The sequence below is a fragment of the Mytilus edulis genome, chromosome 7 (assembly GCF_963676685.1).
Source record: "Mytilus edulis chromosome 7, xbMytEdul2.2, whole genome shotgun sequence".
Taxonomy (NCBI): Eukaryota; Metazoa; Mollusca; class Bivalvia; order Mytilida; family Mytilidae; genus Mytilus; species Mytilus edulis.
In genome coordinates this window covers 89,558,522-89,583,975 of record NC_092350.1, presented here as the reverse complement: position 1 = coordinate 89,583,975, position 25,454 = coordinate 89,558,522, and the positions used below count along the sequence as shown (strand labels likewise).

Sequence of the window (25,454 nt, the reverse complement as noted above, 5' to 3'; positions counted from 1 at the left end):
AGTTGACTATTTTGATCATTTTACTTATTGTAGATCTTACTAAGCTGAACATTTTTGCTATTTACACGTTCCTCTATATACATGTATTGTAATGATAATAACCAAAAACAAGAGAATTTTATAAAAATAAACTATTTCGGACTGGGTGGTCCAATTGGTCCAAAAGTAAGTATTATTATGTAGTAGTCTCAGTGTTTACGTGCCTTCTTTTTAATGAAGGATCGTCATAACGTACTATCAATGGACGTATATATATATATCAGTTATATTCAATCAGAAATAGGTATGCTGCTAAATAAAGGGCTACATCCGCTGATCAGCTGATCAACTGATCAGCTGAACAACGCTGGGCAATGTATATTGAAAATAATGATATTTTTTTTATATATTTCTGATTGTACTGCCGGTTAATTCATCAGACAGATATAATTGTAGGATTATGCTTATTTTTTCGACATTTTTTCATGTATATTAACTTGATAAAATGGCCAGGAAATTTTGTAGTTTTTGTACAATTATGCAGAAAACCGTTTTCCGTCGGGGGGCTTCGCCTCCCTGAACCCTCTACCAGGACCTGCTGGGGACCTTCAGCGGCTCCCAGACCATTTGCCGCAATTTGTGCCTAGTTTATTGGATATCTAGCTACGCCCCTGAAAACACCGATATCTGTGTCATATAGATGTATAATCCGTATTAATTAAGACACTGGAATCAGTGTTATATACATGTACAATCTACATTATTGTACATTAATTAGCCCGCTGGATTCTCGTTTGAATTATTAACATATGTGATTTCAGGGCCATTTATAGCTGAGTATCCAGTATGCGCTTTGCTCATTGAAAAGGCCATACGATGACCTGTAGTTGTTAATTTCTGCCCTTACTTTTGATCAGCTGATCATACAATGCAACATTGTTTTATCAGTTAGTAAATAGGTACACGTAAAAATTCATTCAAAAATAAGAGAATTACTGGTAATCAATGGGCAGTTTTAGGAATTACTTGTATTAACTTAGTGCAACAGGTCTGGAGTACATGTAATTCCTAAATTTTAGTAATTACGTGTAATTCCTAATTTCATCTATTTACTGTAACATATACATGTATAATTTATATATTCATATACTAGTACACAAAGACATCTGTGTTAGATACATGTATAATCTGTATTATAATTTGTATTCATTCAGACATCGACATCTGTGTCATATACACATGTATAATCTGTGTTCATTATGACAACGATATCAGTGTCATAAACATGTATAAGCTGTATTCATTAAGACTCCGACATCTGTTTTCTATACACATGTATAATCTGTATTCATTATGACACCGACATGATCACATCTGTGTTCTATACACATGTATAATATGTATTCATTATGACACCGACATCTGTGTTCTATACACATGTATAATCTGTATTCATTAAGACACCGACATCTGTGTCATATACATGTATAATCTGTATTCATTATGACACTGACATCTGTGTCATATACATGTATAATCTGTATTCATTATGACACCGAAATCTGTGTTCTATACATGTGTAATCTGTATTCATTAAAACATCGACATCTGTGTTCTATATACATGTGTAATCTGTATTCATTATGACACCGACATATGTGTTCTATACACATGTATAATATGTATTCATTATGACACCGACATCGGTGTTCTATACACATGTATAATATGTATTCATTAAGACACCGACATCTGTGTCATATACCTGTACATGTATAATCTGTATTCATTATGACACCGACATCTGTGTTCTATACACGTTTAATCTGTATTCATTAAGACACCGACATCTGTTTTCTATATACATGTGTAATCTGTATTCATTATGACACCGACATCTGTGTTCTATATACATGTATAATCTGTATTCATTATGACACCGACATCTGTGTTCTATACATGTTTAATCTGTATTCATTAAGACATCGACATCTGTGTTCTATATTCATTAAGACACCGACATCTGTGTCATATACATGTATACTCTGTATTCATTAATTTAAGACAGAGACATCTGTGTCATATACATGTAACATCTGTATTCATAAAAATCATTCACAATTAATTGATAAACCGTTATCGGCAAAAGTCGATAAATGTACAACACTATTTTGTAAATAAAGATGTCGTTATCGTATGACTACAGTTAAAATCGAGAACTCGAACTCGTTTGTTAACTTGAACATTGAAGAAGAAAAATAAATAATGTTTCGCCACTACCAGTATCACAAATGGATGCACATTATACAAATAGAATCTAATTATCTTGAAATGACATTGCTAGGATAGTCTTAGACACAACAAGAAACTTCAAGAATCTTTCTGACTGTTCGTATTTTATGTTTGTCGTTGGTTTACTGTCTTCTATGTATGTTTCTGATTTATTGTTTTACCAAAAGCAAGACATTGGTTTTCTTTTTTCATTTTTTCCGCATTTTTGTCATATCGAGGCCATTTGTAGCTTATAGTACAATATGATTTTTACTCATTGTTGAAGGCCGAACGTTGACTTATAGTTGTTAACATCCTCGTCATTTATTCAGTGATGGAGATTTGTGTCCGTGGCAATCATGCCACGTCTCTCCATTTATTCGGTGGAGATTTGGGTCAGTGGCAATCATGCCACGTCTCTTCATTTATTCAGTAATGGAGATTTGTTTCAGTGGCAATCATGCCACGTCTCTTCATTTATTCAGTAATGGAGATTTGTTTCAGTGGCAATAATGCCACGTCTCTCCATTTATTCTGTGATGGACATTTGTTTCAGTGGCAATCATGCCACGTCTCTTCATTTATTCGGTGATGGAGATTTGTTTCAGTGGCAATCATGCCACGTCTCTTCATTTATTCAGTAATGGAGATTTGTTTCAGTGGCAATCATGCCACGTCTCTTCATTTATTCAGTAATGGAGATTTGTTTCAGTGGCAATAATGCCACGTCTCTCCATTTATTCTGTGATGGACATTTGTTTCAGTGGCAATCATGCCACGTCTCTTCATTTATTCGGTGATGGAGATTTGTTTCAGTGGCAAACATGCCACGTCTCTCCATTTATTCAGTGATGGAGATTTGTGTCAGTGGCAATCATGCCACGTCTTTCCATTTATTCAGTGATGGAGATTTGTGTCAGTGGCAATGATGCCACGTCTCGTCATTTATTCAGTGATGGGGATTTGTGTCAGTTGCAATCATGCCACGTCTCGTCATTTATTCAGTGATGGAGATTTGTTTCAGTGGCAATCAAGCCGCGTCTCCTCTTTTTTAGATATAATCTAACATTACAAACTTACAAACTACCACCATGGATCCTTGTAGACAAAGAATGGTCAGCAGAATGGTATGTATAAATGTTCTCATTCTTGAAACCTGGAAAATAAAAGATAGATTTTCTTTTTAACCTGTTCCGTAACTTAGTGCAATATTACGTCTACAAATAGCATGCTTCATTACTGTAGTAAACACAAAATTGTTGTTGGAATATACACACAAACATATCGCTGGAATATACACACAAACATATCGCTGGAATATACACACAAACATATGTCGCTGGAATATACAAACCAACATGTCGCTTTAATATTAAACAGATATATCATGTTAAGGAAGGGTATTTGCGAAAAATACCAGTCGAGAGAATGTTAAATTTCGCGAGCCGTGAGGCGAGGGAAATTCATTCTCAAGACTGGTATTTTTCGCAAATACCCCTCAAGAACATGCTATATCTGTTTAATTACACCGAATGTTTATGTTCAAAAACGCATTGATGATCGTGACGTTACAAGCGTCCAGTCGGATAGAGTATTTTTTCCATTTTTATACCACGGCAGAGATGATAAACAAGACTTGAAGAGGCTCTCAAGAGCCTGAATTTCTCACTTTAAATGTTTTGCTTAAATCTTCCATGAATGATTATTTTGGGTTTTCAATTTATATAAATGGTTCTTCGATTCTGTCATATCTTCTTCAAAGCAAAAACAAGAGTGGACACACTGAAATGTCTCGTTTGTCTTGTGTTCATAATATAATTTATGATGAAAGTATAAAAAAAACATTGTATACCCCAAGCATTACATTATTGCTGTTTACAGTTTATCTACATCTATAATAATATTCAAGATAATAACCAAAAATAGAAAAATGTCCTTAAAATTACCAATTCAGGGCCGGCAACCCAACAACGGGTTGTCCGATTCATCTGAAAATTTCAGGGCAGATAGATTTTGACCTGATAAACAATTTTACCCCCATGTCAGATTTGCTCTAAATGCTTTGTTTTGTGAGTTATAAGCTAAAAACTGCATTTTACCCCTATGTTCTATTTTTAGCCATGGAGGCCATCTTGGTTGGTTAGCCGGGTCACCGGACACAGTTTTTAAACTATTTACCCTAAGAATGATTTTGGCCATGTTTGGTTAAATTTGGCTCAGTAGTTTCAGAGGAGAAGATTTTTGTAAAAGATAACTAAGATTTACGGAAAATGGTTTAAAATTGAATATAAAGGGCCATAACTCCTAAAGGGGTCACCTGACCATTTCGGTCATGTTGACTTATTTGTAAATCTTACTTTGCTGAACATTTTTGCTGTTTACAGTTTATCTCTATCTATAATAATATTCATGATAATAACCAAAAACAGCAAAATTTCCTTAAAATAACCAATTCAGAGGCAGCAACCTAACAATCGGTTGTCTGATTCATCTGAAAATTTCAGGGCAGATAGATCTTGACCTGATAAACCATTTAACCTCCTGTCAGATTTGCTCTAAATGCTTTGGTTTTTGAGTTATAAGCCAAAATCTGATTTTACCCCTATGTTCTATTTTTAGCCATGGTGGCCATCTTGGTTGGTTGGCCGGGTCACCGGACACAATTTTTAAACTAGATACCCCAATGATGATTGTTGCCAAGTTTGGTTCAATTTTGCCCAGTAGTTTCAGAGGAGAAGATTTTTGTAAAAGATAACTAAGATTTACGGAAAATGGTTAAAAATTGACTATAAAGGGCCATAACTCCTAAAGGGGTCAACTGACCATTACGGTCATGTTGACTTATTTGTAAATCTTACTTTGTTGAACATTTTTGCTGTTACAGTTTATCTCTATCTATAATAATATTCATGATAATAACCAAAAACAGTAAAATTTCCTTAAAATTACCAATTCAGGGGCAGCAACCTAACAACGGGTTGTCCGATTCATCTGAAAATTTCAGGGCAGATAGATCTTGACCTGATAAACAATTTTACCCCAGTCAGATTTGCTCTAAATGCTTTGGTTTTTGAGTTTTACCCCTATGTTCTATTTTTAGCCATGGCGGCCATGTTTTTTGATGAAATGGGAATTAAAACACAAACTTTATTCTAGATACCCTAGGAATCAATCAGATGAAGTTTGGTTTGAATTGGTTTCAGAGGAGAAGATCTTTGAAATAGTTTACGACGACGACGACGGACGGACGACGACGACGGACGGACGACGACGACGGACGGACGACGACGACGGACAAACAAACATGTTGTTGGAAGGTACACATAAAAATGCTGTTGGAAGGTACACACAAACTTGCTGTTGGTAAGTACACATAAACATGCTGTTGGAAGGTACACACAAACATGCTGTTGGAAGGTACACACAAACATGCTGTTGGAAGGTACACACAAACATGCTGTTGGAAGGTACACACAAACATGCTGTTGGAAGGTACAAACAAACATGTTGTTGGAAGGTACAAACAAACATGGCGTTGGAAGGTACACATACAAATGCTGTTGGAAGGTACACACAAACATGCTATTGGAAGGTACACACAAACATGCTGCTGGAAGGTACACACAAACATACTGTTGGAAGGTACACACAAACATGTTGTTCAAGAAATAATTCATGGAAGCCATAGATTTGTTGGAAATTTACACATGGCCTGGGCCGTGATATTCGAATTTTTATCCTGAGGCCATGTGTAAAATTACAACAAATCTATGGCTTCCATGAATTATTTCTTGAACAACATGTTTGTGTGTACCTTCCAACAGTATGTTTGTGTGAAACGCTTTTGAGAGTATTCATTAGTGTTGATTAAGGCCTTGGATCCTTGCTGAGCCAGACGTTTCTCTGTTTGTAGAAATTTACCATTAGAATGCAGTAATATTCCGAGGTAAACATATGAATCAACTATTTGGAGTTCGTTGTTGTCATAGAAAAATATATTCTTAACCCGCTGCCAGCCATTTCTAAATACAATCACTTTGGTTTTGTCAGTGTTATCAAGTTGTTCTCGGCTGGGTAAACCCTATGGGACGTATTCTTTGCCGTTTACATAAATCTTGTCTTTGACGAAATATGCTTTTAGATTTAGTCTTTCGCGCAAATCCTTCAAGATTGACAGTTTCTCTTTTCTACGCTTTAGTATCTCGCGTGGCAACTGCTCTGATATTCCGTATGATGACCCTTTTAACTGTTTAGCAAGTTGATAATAGTAGTATGTTGTTTCCTTTGAAAAGTTGATGAATTCCTATGAGTAAAATGTTGTTAATTTTTTTGTTTTTATTATTTTGCATTAACCCATGGTAGTTTTGTAAACTTGAATGTCTCTGGATTCAAATAGAATGATAGAAAATAATTTTGCAATGACTTTATTATTTACTATGTTTGCCACACTTAGCATGCTTAGGCATCTTTTTTTTTTTAAATAGCCCTTATAAGAAATGGGACATGTATAGATAAGGGGTTTGCGCTTGCTAACAATTACAGTCGCAACGACCTGTTACAGTACAAAAAGAAGCGGCGCAGCAAAATAGTCCCATTTGTTTTAAATTACAATCCCACCTTTACTAACATTTCACGTTTAATCCGTGCCAATTTAAAAAGTCAATCATGCACCCAAAATTATTCAAAATCTTTCCCGAACCTCCTGTCTTAGCTTTTCGGAGACCAGAAAGTCTGAAAGACTTATTTGTGAGAGCTGACGTCTCCTCTGATAAAAGCTGTTCAACTACAAGTTGGTGCAAGTCCTGTGGTAACAGACGATGTCTGACTTGCCAACAAATAATGAATACTCAAACATTTACTCCACTGGGTATTTTGTAAAAAAAACTTAAAAACCCAGAATTATAGATTATCGATGATCATCTCAACGAGATTGATTTTCTCGCTTGAGCCGGGACGTTGAAATGAACAATGATAATCTTTTTATCGCTATTTTACCTATGACGACGTTATCAATTTCATGTCAATTTCGCTAGTAACGCCACGTGCATTCTTAGTTTCTAGCGATAATTTTCCATCTCAAGCGAGTAGCATGATATGAAAATTATCACAAAAAAAGATCAAAGGAAAAATGCACAAAATAGCGATAATGTATACATTCTTCAGTGTCGATGTGGCATGCATTATATTGGCGAGACAGAACAGCCATTCAACAAACGCATGAATGCCTCAATGGTCATCGTAGTGACTACACCTGCAAGCCCGACCATCCCGTAATCGTCATTTGAGATCACCTGGGCACGCCAAAGCTGATTTAAAAAAAAATTACAATCACTATCATAGATCCCAACGAGGATTGGTCAAAGGCCGACATACTTGCTCAGGAAAGTTTTTGGATAAGAAACCCCTGTGCAGTTTCCTAAGACGGTTAGAGGGCACTAATGAAAAAACATAGAAGAGTCACTCATTTTCCCTACCATCACTAATTTTCATGCTATCACTTGTGTCCAGTACTCTTACACATTTCAGGAATTTTTGAATTATACTAGTTTTAATACACCTTTCGTGTTTAATATCGCTATTAGCCTTATCGGCCGGCTGACCTGGCCGCTTGAACTTTTGACGCATACAGCAATCACTTTTCCATTGTGGCGTCAGATATTCTGTTTTATGACGTCAAAATTTTATGGGAACCTGTGATATCCAGTAATGGCGGACAAATAGCGATAAGGTGTATTACAGTGGTGGCAGGGATGTATAAGTACGCAGCCACGTTCAATTATTTAACCTTAGTAAAAATTTATTACTCATTTTTCTTATGATCAAATATTACTATATAATTTCTTAAATTTATTTTACCTGTGATTTTACTGTAATCAGAGGCGGATTTAGCCTTCAGGGGGTTAAAAAGGGGGTGCCCGGCCCTCCTTAGGTAGCTACATTTATGGTTAATCCAGACTTTTTACCGGGTCGACTCCAACTGGCTCTAAACTTTTCAAAATATCTTAATATCTTGATTATGTGTCGAATACATTTTAGTCTAATAAAGCATTAGAGAGGTGTCAGAAAACAATAAACATTAAAATCACGTGATTGCAACAGCCTTTCAAAACGTTGATACATTATTTGGACAAGGGCAAAATTATACAATGCGTGTGTTATTATATCACAGTATCGAAGGAAAGGGTGGGGTACTGAGGAGGAAGTTAAAAATGAATAACGATGGCCTGATTAGAATGAAAAAAAGTACATAGCAAAAGCAGGATGTCATGGATGTTTCATTGTTTGACGTACAAAAGTGAATTTAAGATTACCGTAGCTAAGATACGACTTTTGTGAAAGGCTAGCCTGAAAAAAAATAGCCGCCTGTGCATTGAACAAATGTCTTAAAAAAAGATGTCTTACCGACTTTATTGAATACCGTCCTAATTTTTCTTCAGTGTTGTGAAAGCACTGTACATACTGCTCATTTTCTACGACGTCACTAAATACATGATGGGAAAACAACTTGTGACGTTCTTATGATAGCTGTATCTGTAAGCGGAATTCTCTCCTTCAAAGGAGCACTTCTTTTCAGAATCGATTAAAAGCTCAAGTTCAAAACTCAGATTATTTTATAGGACTATCTGAGGGGGAGGACAGGGGGTAACCTTCTCCCTTCTCCCACCCCTCTTCTCCTTTCTCCTACCCCCGTTCTCCTTTCTCCCATTAAAATAAAACATCTCCTTTTGCCATATTTTTTCTTGAAATATAAGATCATTTTTTAAAAGGAGAGATATTTTATTTTTTCTCCTTTCTCCAACTTTTTCTCCTTTCTCCCAGCCTTCCTCTCCTTTATCCTACGCCCTTTCTGCTTTCTCCCACCCCCTTTCTCCTTTCTCCTACCCCCTTCTCCCTGTCTCCCTTACCCCTGTCCTCCCCCTCCTATCTAACAGAGAACTACGATAAACAAAAAGTAAAAAAGAATACGTCACGTAGGGTGCATGTTGGCTACAGTTGACCTTTACGTTTGCTAGTAGGGCCTTTAAGATAACTTTATAGTTTCAAAAAGTAAAACCCGGCTTGACGCGGGTCCACGTATTAGATATATATAAATTAACATACTGCAGTATTACTTAGTTTGTAAATCGACACCAGGGTTGACAGACACATAAATCAGGGCGTTAGTTTTTCATGTTTGAATTACTTTACCTTGTCAATTTTGGGCCTTTTATAGTCCAAATAGTTATCAGTGACAATTATTTGGCGTCAAAGAAAAAAATTATAGCCTTTCAAGACGTCATAATTATTTGGACAAAGAAAAAAATTATAATAGCCTTTCAAGACGTCATATCTATTTGGACTAGGCCGAGCTGATTATGCCGCGGTAAGGGCTTTTTTATCCATCTGGTGAGTTGACCATTCCCAATTGGTTCGTATAATGTTTACTTTAGGTTTTTTCTATTACATAATTGTTTGTTTGGTGCGCTAGGGGGTTTCGTTGTCGCCAAAAAAAAATCAGGCTACATTCTCTATGTGTCTGTCCCAGGTCAGGAGCCAGTAATTCAGTGGTTGTCGTTGGTTCGTGTCTGTCATATATGTTTTGCATTCCTCAGTGTTCTGTACATAATTCACACTGTTGGTTGTCTCGTATATGAATTGTTATACATTTGTCATTTCGATGCCTTATATAGCTTACTAGTATTCGATATGGGCTTTGCTCATTGTTGAAGGCCGTACGATGACCTTTAGTTGTTAATTTCTGTGTCATTTTGGTCTCTTCTTGTGGAGAATTGTCTCATTGGTCATCATAGCACATCTTTTTTTTTATACACAGTCGAATATAACCAATACTATAGTCACTAGTGTATAGTCAATGATTTGTATAGTAAACTCTCTTTGTCACCAAAAGAAATCTCATAATCACAAATGTTTTGCCTATTTAATCACATACACATTTCATATTTATTTAACAAGGTAATCAAATAATCAAAAATCCGGTACTTGGTATGGTAATCAAATAATCAAATAATCAAATAAACATAAAATAGTTGGTATGGTAATCAAATAATCAAATAAACATAAAATAGTTGGTATGGTAATCAAATAATCAAATAAACATAAAATAGTTGGTATGGTAATCAAATAATCAAATAAACATAAAAAAGTTGGTATGGTAATCAAATAATCACTATAAAAACATCCAAGTAATCACATAATCAAAACCCAAGTAATATTTGTTCTGTTATCGTTCTAAGTGACAAATAATAGTGGCGAGTAGCGAAGTCTCGTCACGTAAGAGAAAACGATAAACCACGATATTCCAATCTTTCTTACTATATACAAATCCTTGGTATAATTATACCATTTATATATATACTATTGATTATGGGACACACATTCCAGAGGGGGTGCACCCTTTTCTGGGGACTGAAGATTTTTTTCAATTTAGACCAATTTCACTGTAATACATGTAACAATTAGTTACGTTATATACAAAATCTACTTTAAAAGCCTAATATACACGGTGATTTTGATCTTAAACCTATTGTCCCGAGACCAATAGGACACTTCATTATTAATATAAGTTTCATGTAATAGGACTACGGTTAATAAAATTTCAATACTGAATAAATATTTTTCCAACTATTAGTTTAAGTACCATTTGCATCTCAAATTACTTATTGGCTTTAAAATCAATAATGATCTTCTTCACCCCATTTTCGTCCTGAACATGCATGACCTATTTCCACTGGACGTTAAGCACCAACCAATCAATCAAGTAATCTTCATTCCAATGTCATGTGACACGTTTGGTAATTTTATTGCTTACATAATTATGTTTACAAAGATATTGTCCAGAGACCGAAATGTTAATTTACGGATGCTCGGGAGATATACATGTACAAGACTTACAATCAAAGAGGGTGGTAAGGGGTTATTTTCGTGCAACGTTTTTTGTCATTTTTATTTCAAGTGCATCCGTGAAAAAGGATCGTTATTCGGCAAATTGGCAAAAAGATCAACGTGCAAGATATGGTTAATTGTTCATTCATCGTGAAATGGCAATTTTATTTCGAGTTCTTCCGTGCAGATACCCCCCTTTACGCCCCTCCTCAAAAAACAAGAAAAAAGCGAAAATCAAATTGAACAATGGACTGTTTTGAATGCCGGTAAGATAATGATGATGGTAAAACACATTATGATAGTAATTAAATATTTTTATGATTATTGTAAAATACTAATGAAGTTTTTGTGTGAGATGAAAGGATTTGCTTGTGAATTGTGAATTGAAGACAATAACAATCAAAATCAAGGAGTAAACAAAGACCCACAAAACCAAGGGACATTAACATCAACAGTTATAAATAATAAGAAGAAACAACACGAACTCAACTACAAACCGGGAGTAAAATCAGGTGCTCCGGAAGGGTTTGTTCAGTTCGGTAATGATGGAAGGTTATTGTGACTGAGGAAGAATATCAGATATGATTTCTGACACACTTTTGTCATAATGGCCAATTAGCTCATGATGGCGACCGTAAAATTTCTTGAGTGATGACCTTAATTTGATTGATTTATAGCCCTGTCTTAGCAACTTTTGAGAAAGCAGTATTCCTCGTTCAACAAAATCAACGTACTTTGAGCTAGCTCTAGAGTAACGTATCAATTGAGACACATATACTCCATATGCTGGTGCCGCTAGGATGCTGCTACACAGAAATGGAAAGTTGACTATAGGAAAATTAAAATCATCGCTTTTGTCATAAATTTTGGTATTCAACCTACCATCAGTAGTCATTTCGAGAAAAAGGTCTAGATATGAAGCAGATTTATCTGTGTCGGTAGTATCTTTAATTTCAAGTTTACTTGGATATATTAAATGTAAGTGATCACTGAAATTACTATTATTAATAAGAGACAGTTCATCATCAATATACCAAAAGGTGAACTTAAAAGACTGGGCTAATTTCTTTTCTCCTTTCTGTACAAGCCCTTGGATAAATTCTGCTACATAGGAATACAAAAACAAATCTGCAAGTAGAGGAGCGCAATTGGTACCCATTGGGATTCCAATAGTCTGTTGGAAGACCAAACCTCCAAATTCAACAAATATGTTGTCAATTAAAAAGTCCAGCATGGCAGTGATGTCCTCTTTGGTGTATTTTTGTCTTGACTCTGTATGATTTTTCACAAAGTAAGCTGAATTCCTGCCCAAAACTTGATATTAAAAACGTCTAGTGCCTTTTTTGTTAAAGAAACATAAGCTGACGAGTTCTTCCAGTCGAGCTTTAAGTTTAGTATGTGGAATAGAGGTAAAAAGAGTTGAAAATCAAAGGTTTAATGTTGGTACAATGTTTTAATGATTGAGATTGTAAATTCACCTATAACTCTTTTGAATTTTTCAGTATCCATATCTGATTAACACCACTTCTAGAATATGCCGTTTTGGAATATTTCTGAAGTCCTTCTTTAACTGCAGTGAGTATGGCAGTAAGAACTTTAGAAAGGGGTTTAGTGGAACACTTGGAAGAACCTGCAATATACCTTTCCTTATAAGGATTCTTGTGAAGCTTAAGAATCCAATATAAGGATGGAAGATCCTGGTCTTCATCCATTGGATTAAGACCAAACGAGATAAGAACCGATTTGTGGTTTTCCAGGATCTCCTGCTTCGTAAGCGTACTTAGTGTATATGTAGGATTTCCAAGTGAGTTCCTTAATCAGGCAGTCAATGTAGTGTTTCTTGCGAACAAAAACAATATTATTTGAGGCTTTGTCAGCTGGAACGGCAGCATATTTGTCATGGAGGCAAGACAACTCCTCTATGATCTGAGGGTCTTTAAAGATGGAAGGAGTTTTGGTGTTCATTGACCATTTTAGCTTACTTACTCTTATCTGAATCAATGACCTCACTGATTTTACTCCGAAAGGGTATCAACCTCAACCTTTTCTCATTTTGCCCAGTCTTTTGCATAACCCTCAACAGAATCCATTAGTAGTTTGAAGTTCTGTTTCCAATTGATTGGCTGTGGCTCAGAGCCGCTCTCTGTATTTCGGACCCTTGGACAAAAGTTGTCTCAACTTATAGTTATTGACTATGTTTAGGTTTCCAGAAATTACATGGTCAGCAGGGCTATACACGAAATGGGAGTGTGAACCGGCACAATCAGGTGGTTTACTTTGATGTCATCAATATTAAGATTCTGCAACACTTTTTTGCGATTAATTTTTATAGATGCAACAGGGTTGGCGTAGGAATACGATACTATAGAAGAGTGGTCCTTAAAGTAAGAAAGAATTACTATTTGATGGTGAAGAATATTACTTATATTTATAGTATCAATACCCTTGTTTTTGAACATCAAACTAAAGAATGAACATGTTTGCAGTTCCTCCGAAGGTTTAAAAACGGGTCTGAATAATCTATGGTTAGCAATATCCATCACCATGGCAACTATTTTATACTTCGTAGATCGACTATCTCTTCACACGCTTTCAATAGAGAGTTCAGTCTCAAACATGCAGATATTTTTTCATCTACAACCGTTTAAAATTAAGATATTTAGCTAACTTTGGGTACGGCCTTCATAATGGAGCCTTGACTCACACCGAACAGCAAGCAATACATATATATTTCATGCATTCATGATATACAATATACAGTGGAGAACTACTTTAAAACAGCTGTACATTAATTTCATGCATATTCATAACAATATACAGTGGAGAACTACTTTAAAACAGCTGTACATTAATTTCATGCATATTCATAACAATATACAGTGGAGAGCAGGAATACTACACAGACTTCCGATACAAAGAAATACAAGTTGCTCAGTAATGACTATGGACTAATAATTTAATTTTGGATGTAACGCGTCTTCTGATTGGCTGACGTTATTTTGTTATCAGCCCATAGACATAATTTAGTCATGTGATCGTGACGTCATCAACGTTTTTTTTTTTGGTTTTCTATGGTTTAAAATGGAATTTAGAATTAAATTATAAGAAATGACTGTAATAATTTTCTGTCTATTCGAAATAACATAAAAATGTGGTGCACACTGTTAAATAACCTGCTACGCGCGTTATTCAGTGTGCACCAAATTGTTTATGTTATTTCTTCATAGACAGAAAAATATTACAGTCATTTCTCAGCTAAGCATACACACATTTATGTTCCCTCCCTTCAAAACTCATACAATCAACTCGGAGTCTCTCTAACTGTCCAAGAACTTGAAGTATTACGATTTTATAAATTTATCTATGATGTTTCAATGATTTTCCGACTGGAACCGGTGAAGAGATGAATAACTTGGTGGTGGTGTAGATTGTTTAACCATATGTTGATTAGTAGAACCATAGTCCCGACACGCATCTACATAAGTAGGAGGCGGATAATTCAGTCGTGTTGCTATAAATAGAATAAAAACATTTTTAAAATAATTGTAACTTCATCGGAGTGTAAAAGCGTTGACCGAAATACATTTTGTATAAAGCGCGTTGTTTGCACATGCGTGTATTGACTACTGAAGAATAATGAATTTTATCAACATGATCAAACTGGCATGCATTTAATATATTTCATTAACTTACACCACTTCCAAACTCCTAAATAATGCACATGTTGTTAATAGTGTATTTATTATGGCTGTCATGTGTTGCAATTCGAAATTGACATATTTGACCTAGATACTGTTCATGTAATGCTGGCTGTTCAAAATTCAAAAACATCCGCGCTACACGGCTTAATATACACATCGGACATAGAACTTACCTTAATTGTTCTAATCAAAATCGAAGTAATTGATGCAAGCTATACTTTATTGTAGTTTTAACATGGATAGGCATTATTTTTGTGTTATTTTAGCCCTCACTTACTATCGCTCGAACAAAAATAATCACGAATATAATGCCTACCCATGTTTAAACTGTAATAAATTATAGCTTGCATCATTTTTTTCTTTAATAATAACAAACGATAATGAAATTAAATGATGATAAGGATTATAATAAAAATTAATTAAACATTATTATTTTCATTGACCAATTTTCTTACTGTCTGAAGAGTCGGTCACAGCGACACGATTTGTTCCTGACCGGAATTGTCGTGGGGCTTCAGTTGTTTTTAAACATCCAAATGACCATCCACACACTGCGCAGACTCCAAAACATATTGCTGCTAATATTGCCAGGAAAATTAAAATTCCAATTACTAATCCACCAACACTGTAAATAGTGCTGAAATATAAGTCATTTTCACCTGTTTTAAAAAGATTAAAGTTTACATATTTAGCATTACCTAACTAAAGGATTGTCGTGTCTTTGTTTATTTAAAAAAAAAAACTGTTAGAAAGCAGAATAAAATGATCCGTGTTCTTGTTTTTGAGATATATATTAAGCAATTGAATTTGGCGGGAAATTATTCTCTCTAAACTTTTTATACATTTAACAATGGCATTTCTTTTTTCTTTCAAATACTGTGAAAAGAAAACAATGTTTTTTGTGATTAAAAAAATGACTTTTAAAACTATATGCAATAAATTTATGAAAAGAAAGTGGGGATTATAGTGGGCAATCTTTTCAATGCATTAAACTAGAGGATTCCGAATATCTGACAAAAAAGTCTACTTAACAAGAGTAGCGAGCATCCTTAAACACAACAAGGAGACAATAAATATACAAAGAACAATAAAACGAACTTTTTTTAATAATAATGTAATTTCAAAATATAACAGAGAAAGAATTTCGTCTTCCAGTGTGATCGGTTTTTGTTTTTTTTGTTTTAAGAACCTCCAGTATAAAAGAACTTTAACTTTAAAGTTTGAAATTGTTTATTACTCAAGTATTTAAAAAGCTTACACGACGGTTGCCATGCGTGAACCTGCTTAACTCAGTCCCTGTATTTGTAAGGGTTCGTGTAACTCAGTCCATGTTTTTGGTACAGTTCGTGTACCTCAGTCACTGCTTTTGGTCAATTTCATGTATTTTAGTCACTGTTTTAGGCAGCGTTCGTGTAACTAAGCCCATGTATTTGTTAGGGTTCGAGTAACTCAGTCCCTGTATTTGGTAGGGTTCGTGTAACTAAGCCTCTGTTTTTGGTAGGGTTCGTGTAACTCAGTCCCTGTTTTGGTAGGGTTCTTATAACTCAGTCCCTGTTTTTGGTAGGGTTCATGTACTTAAGTCCCTGTTTTTGGTAGGGTTCCTGTAACTCAGTCCCTGTTTTGGTAGGGTTCTTGTAACTCAGTCCCTGTTTTGGTAGGGTTCTTGTAACTCAGTCCCTGTATTTGGTAGGGTTCGTCTAAGCCTCTGTTTTTGGTAGGGTTCTTGTAACTCAGTCCCTGTTTTGGTAGGGTTCTTGTAACTCAGTCCCTGTTTTGGTAGTGTTCTTGTAACTCAGTCCCTGTTTTTGATAGGGTTCTGTACCTCAGTCCCTGTTTTGGTAGGGTTCTTGTAACTCAGTCCCTGTATTTGGTAAGGTTCGTCTAACTAAGCCTCTGTTTTTAATTGGTAGGGTTCGTGTAGCTCAGTCCCTGTTTTGGTAGGGTTCTTATAACTCAGTCCCTGTTTGGGTAGGGTTCTTGTAACTCAGTCCCTGTTTTTGATAGGGTTCTTGTAACTCAGTCCCTGTATTTGGTAGGGTTCGTCTAACTAAGCCTCTGTTTTTGGTAGGGTTCGTTTAGCTCAGTCCCTGTTTTGGTAGGGTTCTTATAACTCAGTCCTTGTTTTGGTAGGGTTCTTGTAACTCAGTCCCTGTATCTGGTATGGTTCGTCTAACTAAGCCTCTGTTTTTGGTAGGGTTCGTGTACCTCAGTGCCTGTTTTGGAAGGGTTCTTGTAACTCAGACCCTGTTTTGGTAGGGTTTTTGTAACTCAATCCCTGTTTTGGTAGGGTTTTTGTAACTCAGTCCCTGTTTTTGATAGGGTTCGTGTAACTCAGTCTCTGTTTTTGGTAGGGTTCGTGTAGCTCAGTCCCTGTTTTGGTAGGGTTCTTGTAACTCAGTCCCTGTTTTTGATAGGGTTCTTGTAACTTAGTCCCTGTTTTTGGTAGGGTTCTTGTAACTCAGACCCTGTTTTTGATCGGGTTCGTGTAACTCAATCTTTGTTTTGGTAGGGTTCTAGTAACTCAATCCCTGTTTTTGATACTGTTGTTGTTACGCAGTCCCTGTTTTGATATGATTCTTGTAACTTAGTCCCTGTTTTTGGTAGGGTTCTTGTAACTCAGACCCTGTTTTTAATAGGGTTCGTGTAACTCAATCTCTGTTTTGGTAGGGTTCTAGTAACTCAATCCCTGTTTTTGATAGTGTTCGTGTAACTCAGTCCCTGTTTTGGTAGGATTCTTGTTACTCAGTCCCTGTTTTTGGTAGGGTTCGTGTAACTCAGTCCCTGTTTTTGTAGGGTTCGTGTTACTCAATCCCTGTTTTATGTAGACTTCGTACGCGTGTAACTCAGAGCCTGTTTTTATGGAAGGGTTCGTGTACTCAATCCATGTTTTTGGGGGGATTCCTGTGACTCAGTCCCTGATGATGATAGGGTTCGTGTAACTCGGTCCCTGTTTTAGGAAGGGTTCGTATAATCCAGCTTTTGTTCGTGTAATTCAACCCTGTTTTTGGTAGTGTTCGTTTTACTCATTCCCTGTTTTAGGTAGGGTTCGTGTAACTCATTACCTGTTGCTGTAGAGATCGTGTAACTCAGCGCTTATTTTTTGTAGGGTTAATAGACTCTATCCTTGCTTTTGGTAGGGTTTGTGTATTTCAGTCCCCGTTTTTATGGGTTCGTGTAACTCAGTCCAGGTTCGTGTAGTAATTTACTAAAGTAAAGAAAATCTTACCTCATGCAGCCTTCAATGCCGTCACTACATTCACCGATTGTCAACCCTACAATAGTGGTTATAAATGGTTATTTCGTATATACTACCAATATGTTCAAGATGGAAAAAATAAAGGCGTCGATCAATCTCCGGCGCAGAGTTCATATCTGTTCCATACATGTTCCGCAATACTACATATATATGAGTGTAGGGTCACGAAGTATTGAACAGAACGGATATGATCTCTGCGCCAGATAAGGGGCGTTGATACTTTTATGCATTAACCATTCGGAAGCCGAGTTTCATTCGGCCTTTTCTTCAACACTATCATGATCAGATAACTCTGATCTTCGACCTATGCCGTATTTATCAAGAAAGTAAATATAAAAGAAGATGTAAGGTATACATCTAAAAAAAACACCGACATGGAAAGAATAAAATATAAATTAGGTTAACATTGCGGTTGTTTATTAACAAAACTGATATGCTATATATCATGTGCTAATTATAAATCGCCCGGACTCTAAAAGAGGTCTGAAAGGGTTCATTTTGTCCTCAGTCTTCGCAGTCAATTGTACGAGGTGGCGCTTTGGATTGTTCATGAATGTTTCACCATAAATCCGTACAAAATATGTACACTAAAGAGATTTATCCTGTCGAACTGACGTTGAAAAAAAGTTAATGCTAACAGTGAAGACGGCCCTTTCCTAGATCCATATATGTATATCTATGACGGGAAGCTTAATACCCAAATTTATGATTAGAAAAACAGTAAACAATCAAACGTTGACAAAGGGAACAGTAAACAATTAAACGTTGACAGAGGGAACAGTAAACAATCAAACGTTGACGAAGGGAACAGTAAACAATCAAACGTTGACAAAGGGAACAGTAAACAATCAAACGTTGACAGAGGGAACAGTAAACAATCAAACGTTGACGAAGGGAACAGTAAACAATCAAACGTTGACAAAGGGAACAGTAAACAATCAAACGTTGACAAAGGGAACAGTAAACAATTAAACGTTGACAAAGGGAACAGTAAACAATCAAACGTTGACGAAAGGAACAGCAAACAATTAAACGTTGACGAAAGGAACAGTAAACAATTAAACGTTGACGAAAGGAACAGTAAACAATCAAACGTTGACGAAGTAACAGTAAACAATCAAACGTTGACGAAGTAACAGTATGCATGTATTTTGTTTGAGGGCCTCAATGAAAATTAGACTATTTCTAATTGAGTTACCCTCTTTAAATAAAGAATTTATTATTATTATTATTATTATTATAAACAATCAAACGTTGACAAAGGGAACAGTAAACAATCAAACGTTGACGAAGGGAACATTAAACAATCAAACGTTGACAGAGGGAACAGTAAACAATCAACAGTAAGCAATCAAATGTTGACGAAGGGAACATTAAACAATCAAACGTTGACAAAGGGAACAGTAAACAACCAAACGTTGACGAAGTAACAGTAAACAATCAAACGTTGACAAAGGGAACAGTAAACAATCAAACGTTGACGTAGGGAACAGTAAACAGTCAAACGTTGACGAAGGGAACAGTAAACAATCAAACGTTGACAAAGGGAACAGTTAACAATCAAACGTTGACAAAGGGAACAGAAAACAATCAAACGTTGACAAAGGGAACAGTAAACAATCAAACGTTGACAAAGGGAACAGTAAACAATTAAATGTCGATGAAGAAAAGTTACCCCCTTTCACTGTTCCGCTTTGAAAACGCCAAACGGTGACACTTAAGAAGCAGGTGTTGATGACTTTCTCTGATTACCTGAGTTCACCGTTCTATGTTCCATCTTTAGTTTTTGATGAAGTGTTTTTGGATGTTTTCTGTCTTTTCGTCATTATATTAACCTATTATTTAAGCCCACGTTGTGTTTTCTCCCTCCTTTTTATCCATTTGTATAAAAGAAATGACTAGTAGATCCAGACAGGATCTGACATTTAAATCAATACACACTGTCACGTTTGACGAGGGCATTTAGTTTTTCAGTTATCCTTTTTTTCCAAATTAACTTAAATTACAAACTTACCAAAGTTCACAGATACAATTGAAATTTTCCATAAATTGTTCATCGTTATTCGTGTGTTTTACTTATTCATCTTTGGCATATTTCCAAACATGAAGGTAAAATGAATTTAAATTTAAATCACTTTATTTTTCAATATCGAATTGACAATATTAATACTGTTATAGATGCTAACAACTGAACCGTAACTTGTATACGAACGTTTTCAATACATATATTTGTAAATGTAAATCTATTAAATGCATATAAAAATGATTTAAAATAATATTACTGTACACAATTTAGAAATACACAAAATTTGTTTTTGAACGGTTTTTAAATATGATGATGAGAATAAACATCATAATATAGGTAATTTCTCTGCACAGTAATAAAAGTGTAAAGTGGTTGTTCAAGTCCGTCCGTATTTTTGTCCGTCCGTCCGTCAACCAACAATGTTGATTTCTTGCTACTTAAACATGATAAAAATGTTTAGTTTTCCTTCTGTCTGGCAGTCGTTCTCAAATATAAAAAAAGAAGTTGTGGTATGATTGCCAATGAGACAACTATCCACAAAAGACCAAAATGACACAGACATTTACAACTATAGGTCACCGTACGGCCAACACTGTTTATTCCCTGCTACAGTAAAGTATATAGTGACCGTTGGTACGTGTGTCTGCCCAATCGCACATATTTTAAAAGGTAAATAGGTGAAACTTATGTTACAATAAAACAATAAGGACGTTTATTCAAATAAATGCTTGTGCTTGCCTCTGTATTTGCAGACATATAAATATGGTTTTATAAATCTCTTTTTATTCTTACATTCCTAAATATTGCACGCTATTTATCAATAACTATAGTATCATATTTCATTTTGTACTGTGTTCCTCTCTTGTAATTCACTCCTATGTCCTATCCCGCCGCATGTTTGCGCCTATTCCAAGTCAGGAGCCTCTGTCCTTTGTAAGTCTTGAATGATTTTTAATTTATTAAGTTTCTTGTGTATAATTCGGATTTCAGTCTGATGTCCATTGTCGCTGAACTAGAATACATATTTGTTTAGGGGCCAACTGAAGAACGCCTCCGGGTGCGGGAGTTTCTCGCTGCATTGAATACCCATTCGTTCCCTTTGACTGACGTCTGCTCTATGGTCGGGTTGTTATCTCTTTGACACATTCCCATTTCTATTCTCAATTTTATTCTTCTCAGATCCATGTTTATGGATAGACATTATTCGCAGATACGTGTTAATGGATGAACATTATTCTCAGTTACGTGTTATTGGTAGACATTATTACAGACATATGTTGATGGCTGGGCATTGTTTTCGGATAAGAGTTGAATGGATAGTTATTGTTCTTAGATAAGTGTAAGTGAATAGACATTGTTCTCAGATAGTGTTAATGGATAGACATTGTTCTCCGATACGTGTTAATGGATAGACATTGTTCTCCGATAGTGTTAATGGATAGACATTGTTCTTAGATAGTGTTAATGGATAGACATTGTTCTTAGATAGTGTTAATGGATAGACATTGTTCTCCGATACGTGTCTATGGATAGACATTGTTCTCCGATACTTGTTAATGGATAGACATTGTTCTCCGATAGTGTTAATTAATAGATATTGTTCTCCGATACGTGTTAATGAATAGATATTGTTCTCGGATACGTGTTAATGGATAGACATTGTTCTCCGATAGTGTTAATGGATAGACATTGTTCTCCGATAGTGTTAATGGATAGACATTGTTCTCCGATACGTGTTAATGGATAGACATTGTTCTCCGATAGTGTTAATGGATAGACATTGTTCTCCGATAGTGTTAATCGATATACATTGTTCTCCGATACGTGTTAATGGATAGACATTGTTCTCCGATACGTGTCTATGGATAGACATTGTTCTCCTATACGTGTCTATGGATAGACATTGTTCTTAGATACGTGTTTTTGGATAGACATTGTTCTCCGATAGTGTTAATGGATAGACATTGTTCGTAGATACGTGTCTATGGATAGACATTGTTCTCCTATACGTGTCTATGGATAGACATTGTTCTTAGATACGTGTTTTTTTGGATAGACATTGTTCTCCGATACGTGTCTATGGATAGACATTGTTCTCCGATACGTGTCTATGGATAGACATTGTTCTTAGATACGTGTTTTTGGACAAATATTATTCTCAGATACGTGCTGATGGATAGACATAATTCTCAGATACTTGTTAATGGATAGAGATTGTCCTCAGATACGTTTTTCAGGATAAACAATTTGATTAGTGGTAATAGTATAGCCGGGTGAAATGGCTATTCGACTAAATGTAAATCAAGAAGGAATATTTCGCTCCTTTAAACTTTTATTTCAGCAGTCCGGCAAGACCGAACAACAAACTCCAAACTAAATGTAATGTAACATACAAACAATAACAATATATATAAGCACAATCAATTAAAGGATTAAGCAGATTAACAGATGACAAATTAGAAATAACAATAGATTACAAGAGTAATTAGTGTCCGACACGAATTTGAAAATTATAGTCCAAACTGTCACATAGAATGAATAATGAAATAAATAGAGTAAATGCATTTAAGACCTTTGTCCAAGATTATGACACATAATCCGTGTAAAACACTAATATGCCTAAATTTACGACAAAGTCTAGAATAATTAAATACATGCAAAACCTAAATATATTAAAACAATTGAATAACTAAAATGTTGTTCAAAAACTATTTCATTGCACTGTCCAAATTGTCCGGTCATATATTCCCGCGGCCTCGGAAGACACGTCCCGGGTCTTAATATTATATTCAACTGAAATTGTTCCTAAAGTTTCTTCTGTGATTGTAGCGTCCTCTGTAACGATAGTTTTGGTTTGGATGATTATCTGCTCTTGTATTTTTCCGAATATTGTCAAGTTCGTCTTCTAGAGTGGCGATTCGATTCAACATACGTTCTTTGTCGCGCTGTAATTCATATTGCTGGTCGATGGCTTTACATCTTTGATCGTATATCCGAGAATGAACTGCTTTAAGATCCGTATTGCGTTCCTGTAATTTTTCTATTTCTTTTTTATCATCTGCACCTTGTTTTTGAATTTTTTTTAAATTGCGAATTACACTGTTATGCTCTTGTTTCAGCTCTTTGAATTTCTTTTCGTAATGAACACTTTTGATTTCAAACTTCACTCTCTCTGAATGCACTCGGTCGTGCCTGAGTGTAACGCTATCAATGAATTCTCTATCATAATTAAAGGCGGGAAAGAAATCCATCAGTTCAATAGTAGTAAGTTCCGCACAAGGAAAAATTGACATAGCTTTGTTTTCTTTGAATATCCTCATCCTTTCTGCGTCGCGACGTAATTTCGATTTCGATTTAACTTTGACAACTTTCACGTCCGGTCGTCTATGAAAGTTACACATTCTGGCGTAATGTCCAAAATTTCTGCACTTATAACAAAATGACGTTTTTGCTATACATTGTCTAAAATGAAATTGATTGTTCACAGTCTTTCCACAAAACTTACATAGGCAGTTGTCCATATGTTGTGTTGAATTTCTGGTCTGAAAGGTAGCTCCATTATCAGACATCTGGTATCTCCAGTTTCGGCCAAAATTTCTGGTTCTCTGCGTATCCATTTTCAGTTTGCTGGGGGTCAGCTTCACAGGTAGAGCAAGGTATCCGATAGATGCGTTGCCCGGATGTCCTAACACCAGATATAGCCGGGTGAAATGGCTATTCGACAATATGTAAAATCAAGAAGGAAGATTTCGCTCCTTAAACTTTTATTTCAGCAGTCCGGCAAGACCGAACAACAAACTCCAAACTAAATGTAATGTGACATACAAACAATAACAATATATATAAGCACAATCAATTAAAGGATTAAGCAGATTAACAGATGACAAATTAGAAATAACAATAGATTACAAGTATATGTAAGAGAATGATAATCCCTTTCTTCATGATTAAGTACGAGCGGTAGCGAGTACTTATCATGAAGAAAGGGATAATCATTCTCTTACAAACTTAGAATATTATAAAGTGCTCAAGGATAAAATGATCTCTTGATTGGTTCTATTTAAAAATCAGTTCAATTGTCAGTGCAATGTTTGCAATTAATGCATGACTTCCTTTATTATCTATTTCATTTATGGATAAGTTTTAGTGATGTAAGGACTTTCTTTAGTTTTGGAAAATATTAAAGATTGTGATTTAGACATAAGATGACATAACAGTACAATGAACTTGTAAGAAAAGTTTCTTGATTGTGAGTATGAATGTAAATCATATATTAATATTTTAGCGAGGAATTTTTTTTGGGGTTTATTTGCAGTTTTAATTATTAAAATAAAAATTTGAATTACAACTAAATGTTATTGTAAAGTCTTTCTTAGAACAATCCTTTGCATAATATTTAAGGAAGCAAGACACCGCCCCTCTTTTATTGGAACCTTTTGGTTGATAATTTAGGGATTCACTGAAGCATAAATGGAGCGGGCCACCCTCATTTTGTAGTCAGTGCACCTCCCCCTTTTATAAAAAAAAATTGGATCCGCTTATGCAGTTACTACTATTTTTTGTCAGGAAACTACTAGAATCCAATGCTTTTGAATTATATTCAAAGTTTAGCCAATTTCCTTTATCAAATGATCTGAGATTTTAAAATAGTATATTTAACTAAAAAGATATATATATTTTTTGTCCTGCATTGTTTAAAAAAAAATGTTTTGTTTTAGTATAAATTTGAAGTTATTAATATTCTCAAATGCATTTAGTGTCCGACACGAATTTGAAAATTATAGTCCAAACTGTCACATAGAATGAATAATGAAATAAATAGAGTAAATGCATTTAAGACCTTTGTCCAAGATTATGACACATAATCCGTGTAAAACACTAATATGCCTAAATTTACGACAAAGTCTAGAATAATTAAATACATGCAAAACCTAAATATATTAAAACAATTGAATAACTAAAATGTTGTTCAAAAACTATTTCATTGCACTGTCCAAATTGTCCGGTCATAATAGGAAAGTTTACATAAATATGTCAGTTCTCTCGGGATCTTCAATGTAAAACACTCTGTGAATACGAATTTTGTTGAAAAGTAATGGTAGGCTCCGGTTGGTGATAAACAGATGAATGTGGAATCGTTTTAAGATAAACATATCTATCTTTAGTATGTTCAGTTTTGTCCACCAAACGTTTTTCGTGTTTCTCAGGTTGAACTAATCGCCTTTTCTTTGGGCCGAAGAGTGTCCACCATGCACTTGCAATGCACTGTTATTAATATAGAAGAATAGAATGATATACAAATGGATGAAAATTATATATACAGGTAATTGTAATATTT

At 35.2% G+C, this 25,454-nt stretch overlaps 2 protein-coding genes across 8 annotated transcripts in view; both read right to left on the bottom strand.

Annotated features, from left to right (window-relative positions):
- LOC139482733 (uncharacterized) overlaps window positions 1–8,782 on the bottom strand; it is a 151,694-nt gene extending 142,912 nt beyond the window's left edge. For all 7 annotated transcript variants that reach the window (XM_071266797.1, XM_071266798.1, XM_071266800.1 and 4 more), the window contains exons 1-2: window positions 8,653–8,782; window positions 3,331–3,406 (exon numbers count right to left, since the gene is read on the bottom strand). In XM_071266797.1, the coding sequence (XP_071122898.1) occupies window positions 3,331–3,397 (67 nt within the window). In that variant the 5' untranslated portion in view covers window positions 3,398–3,406; window positions 8,653–8,782. The remainder of the gene's footprint in view (window positions 1–3,330; window positions 3,407–8,652) is intronic.
- Window positions 8,783–14,353: 5,571 nt separating this feature from the next.
- LOC139482732 (uncharacterized) lies at window positions 14,354–20,245 on the bottom strand. Its single transcript, XM_071266796.1, has 4 exons — window positions 20,105–20,245; window positions 18,061–18,106; window positions 15,290–15,471; window positions 14,354–14,644 (listed from the first exon to the last, which is right to left on the bottom strand). The coding sequence occupies exons 1-4, from the start codon at window positions 20,145–20,147 to the stop codon at window positions 14,505–14,507; spliced, it is 411 nt and encodes a 136-aa protein (XP_071122897.1). The 5' UTR covers window positions 20,148–20,245; the 3' UTR covers window positions 14,354–14,504.
- Window positions 20,246–25,454: the final 5,209 nt, after the last annotated feature.

What these genes read in the sequence shown, in the direction of transcription:
- LOC139482732 (XM_071266796.1), bottom strand. Translation starts at nt 20,147, where the DNA reads ATGAACAATTTATGGAAAATTTCAATTGTATCTGTGAACTTTG. An exon ending in GGCATTGAAGGCTGCATGAG is followed by an intron (nt 15,472 to 18,060) that starts GTAAGATTTTCT and finishes CTTATATTTCAG; the next exon opens with CACTATTTACAGTGTTGGTG. An exon ending in TGTGACCGACTCTTCAGACA is followed by an intron (nt 14,645 to 15,289) that starts GTAAGAAAATTG and finishes TTCTATTTATAG; the next exon opens with CAACACGACTGAATTATCCG.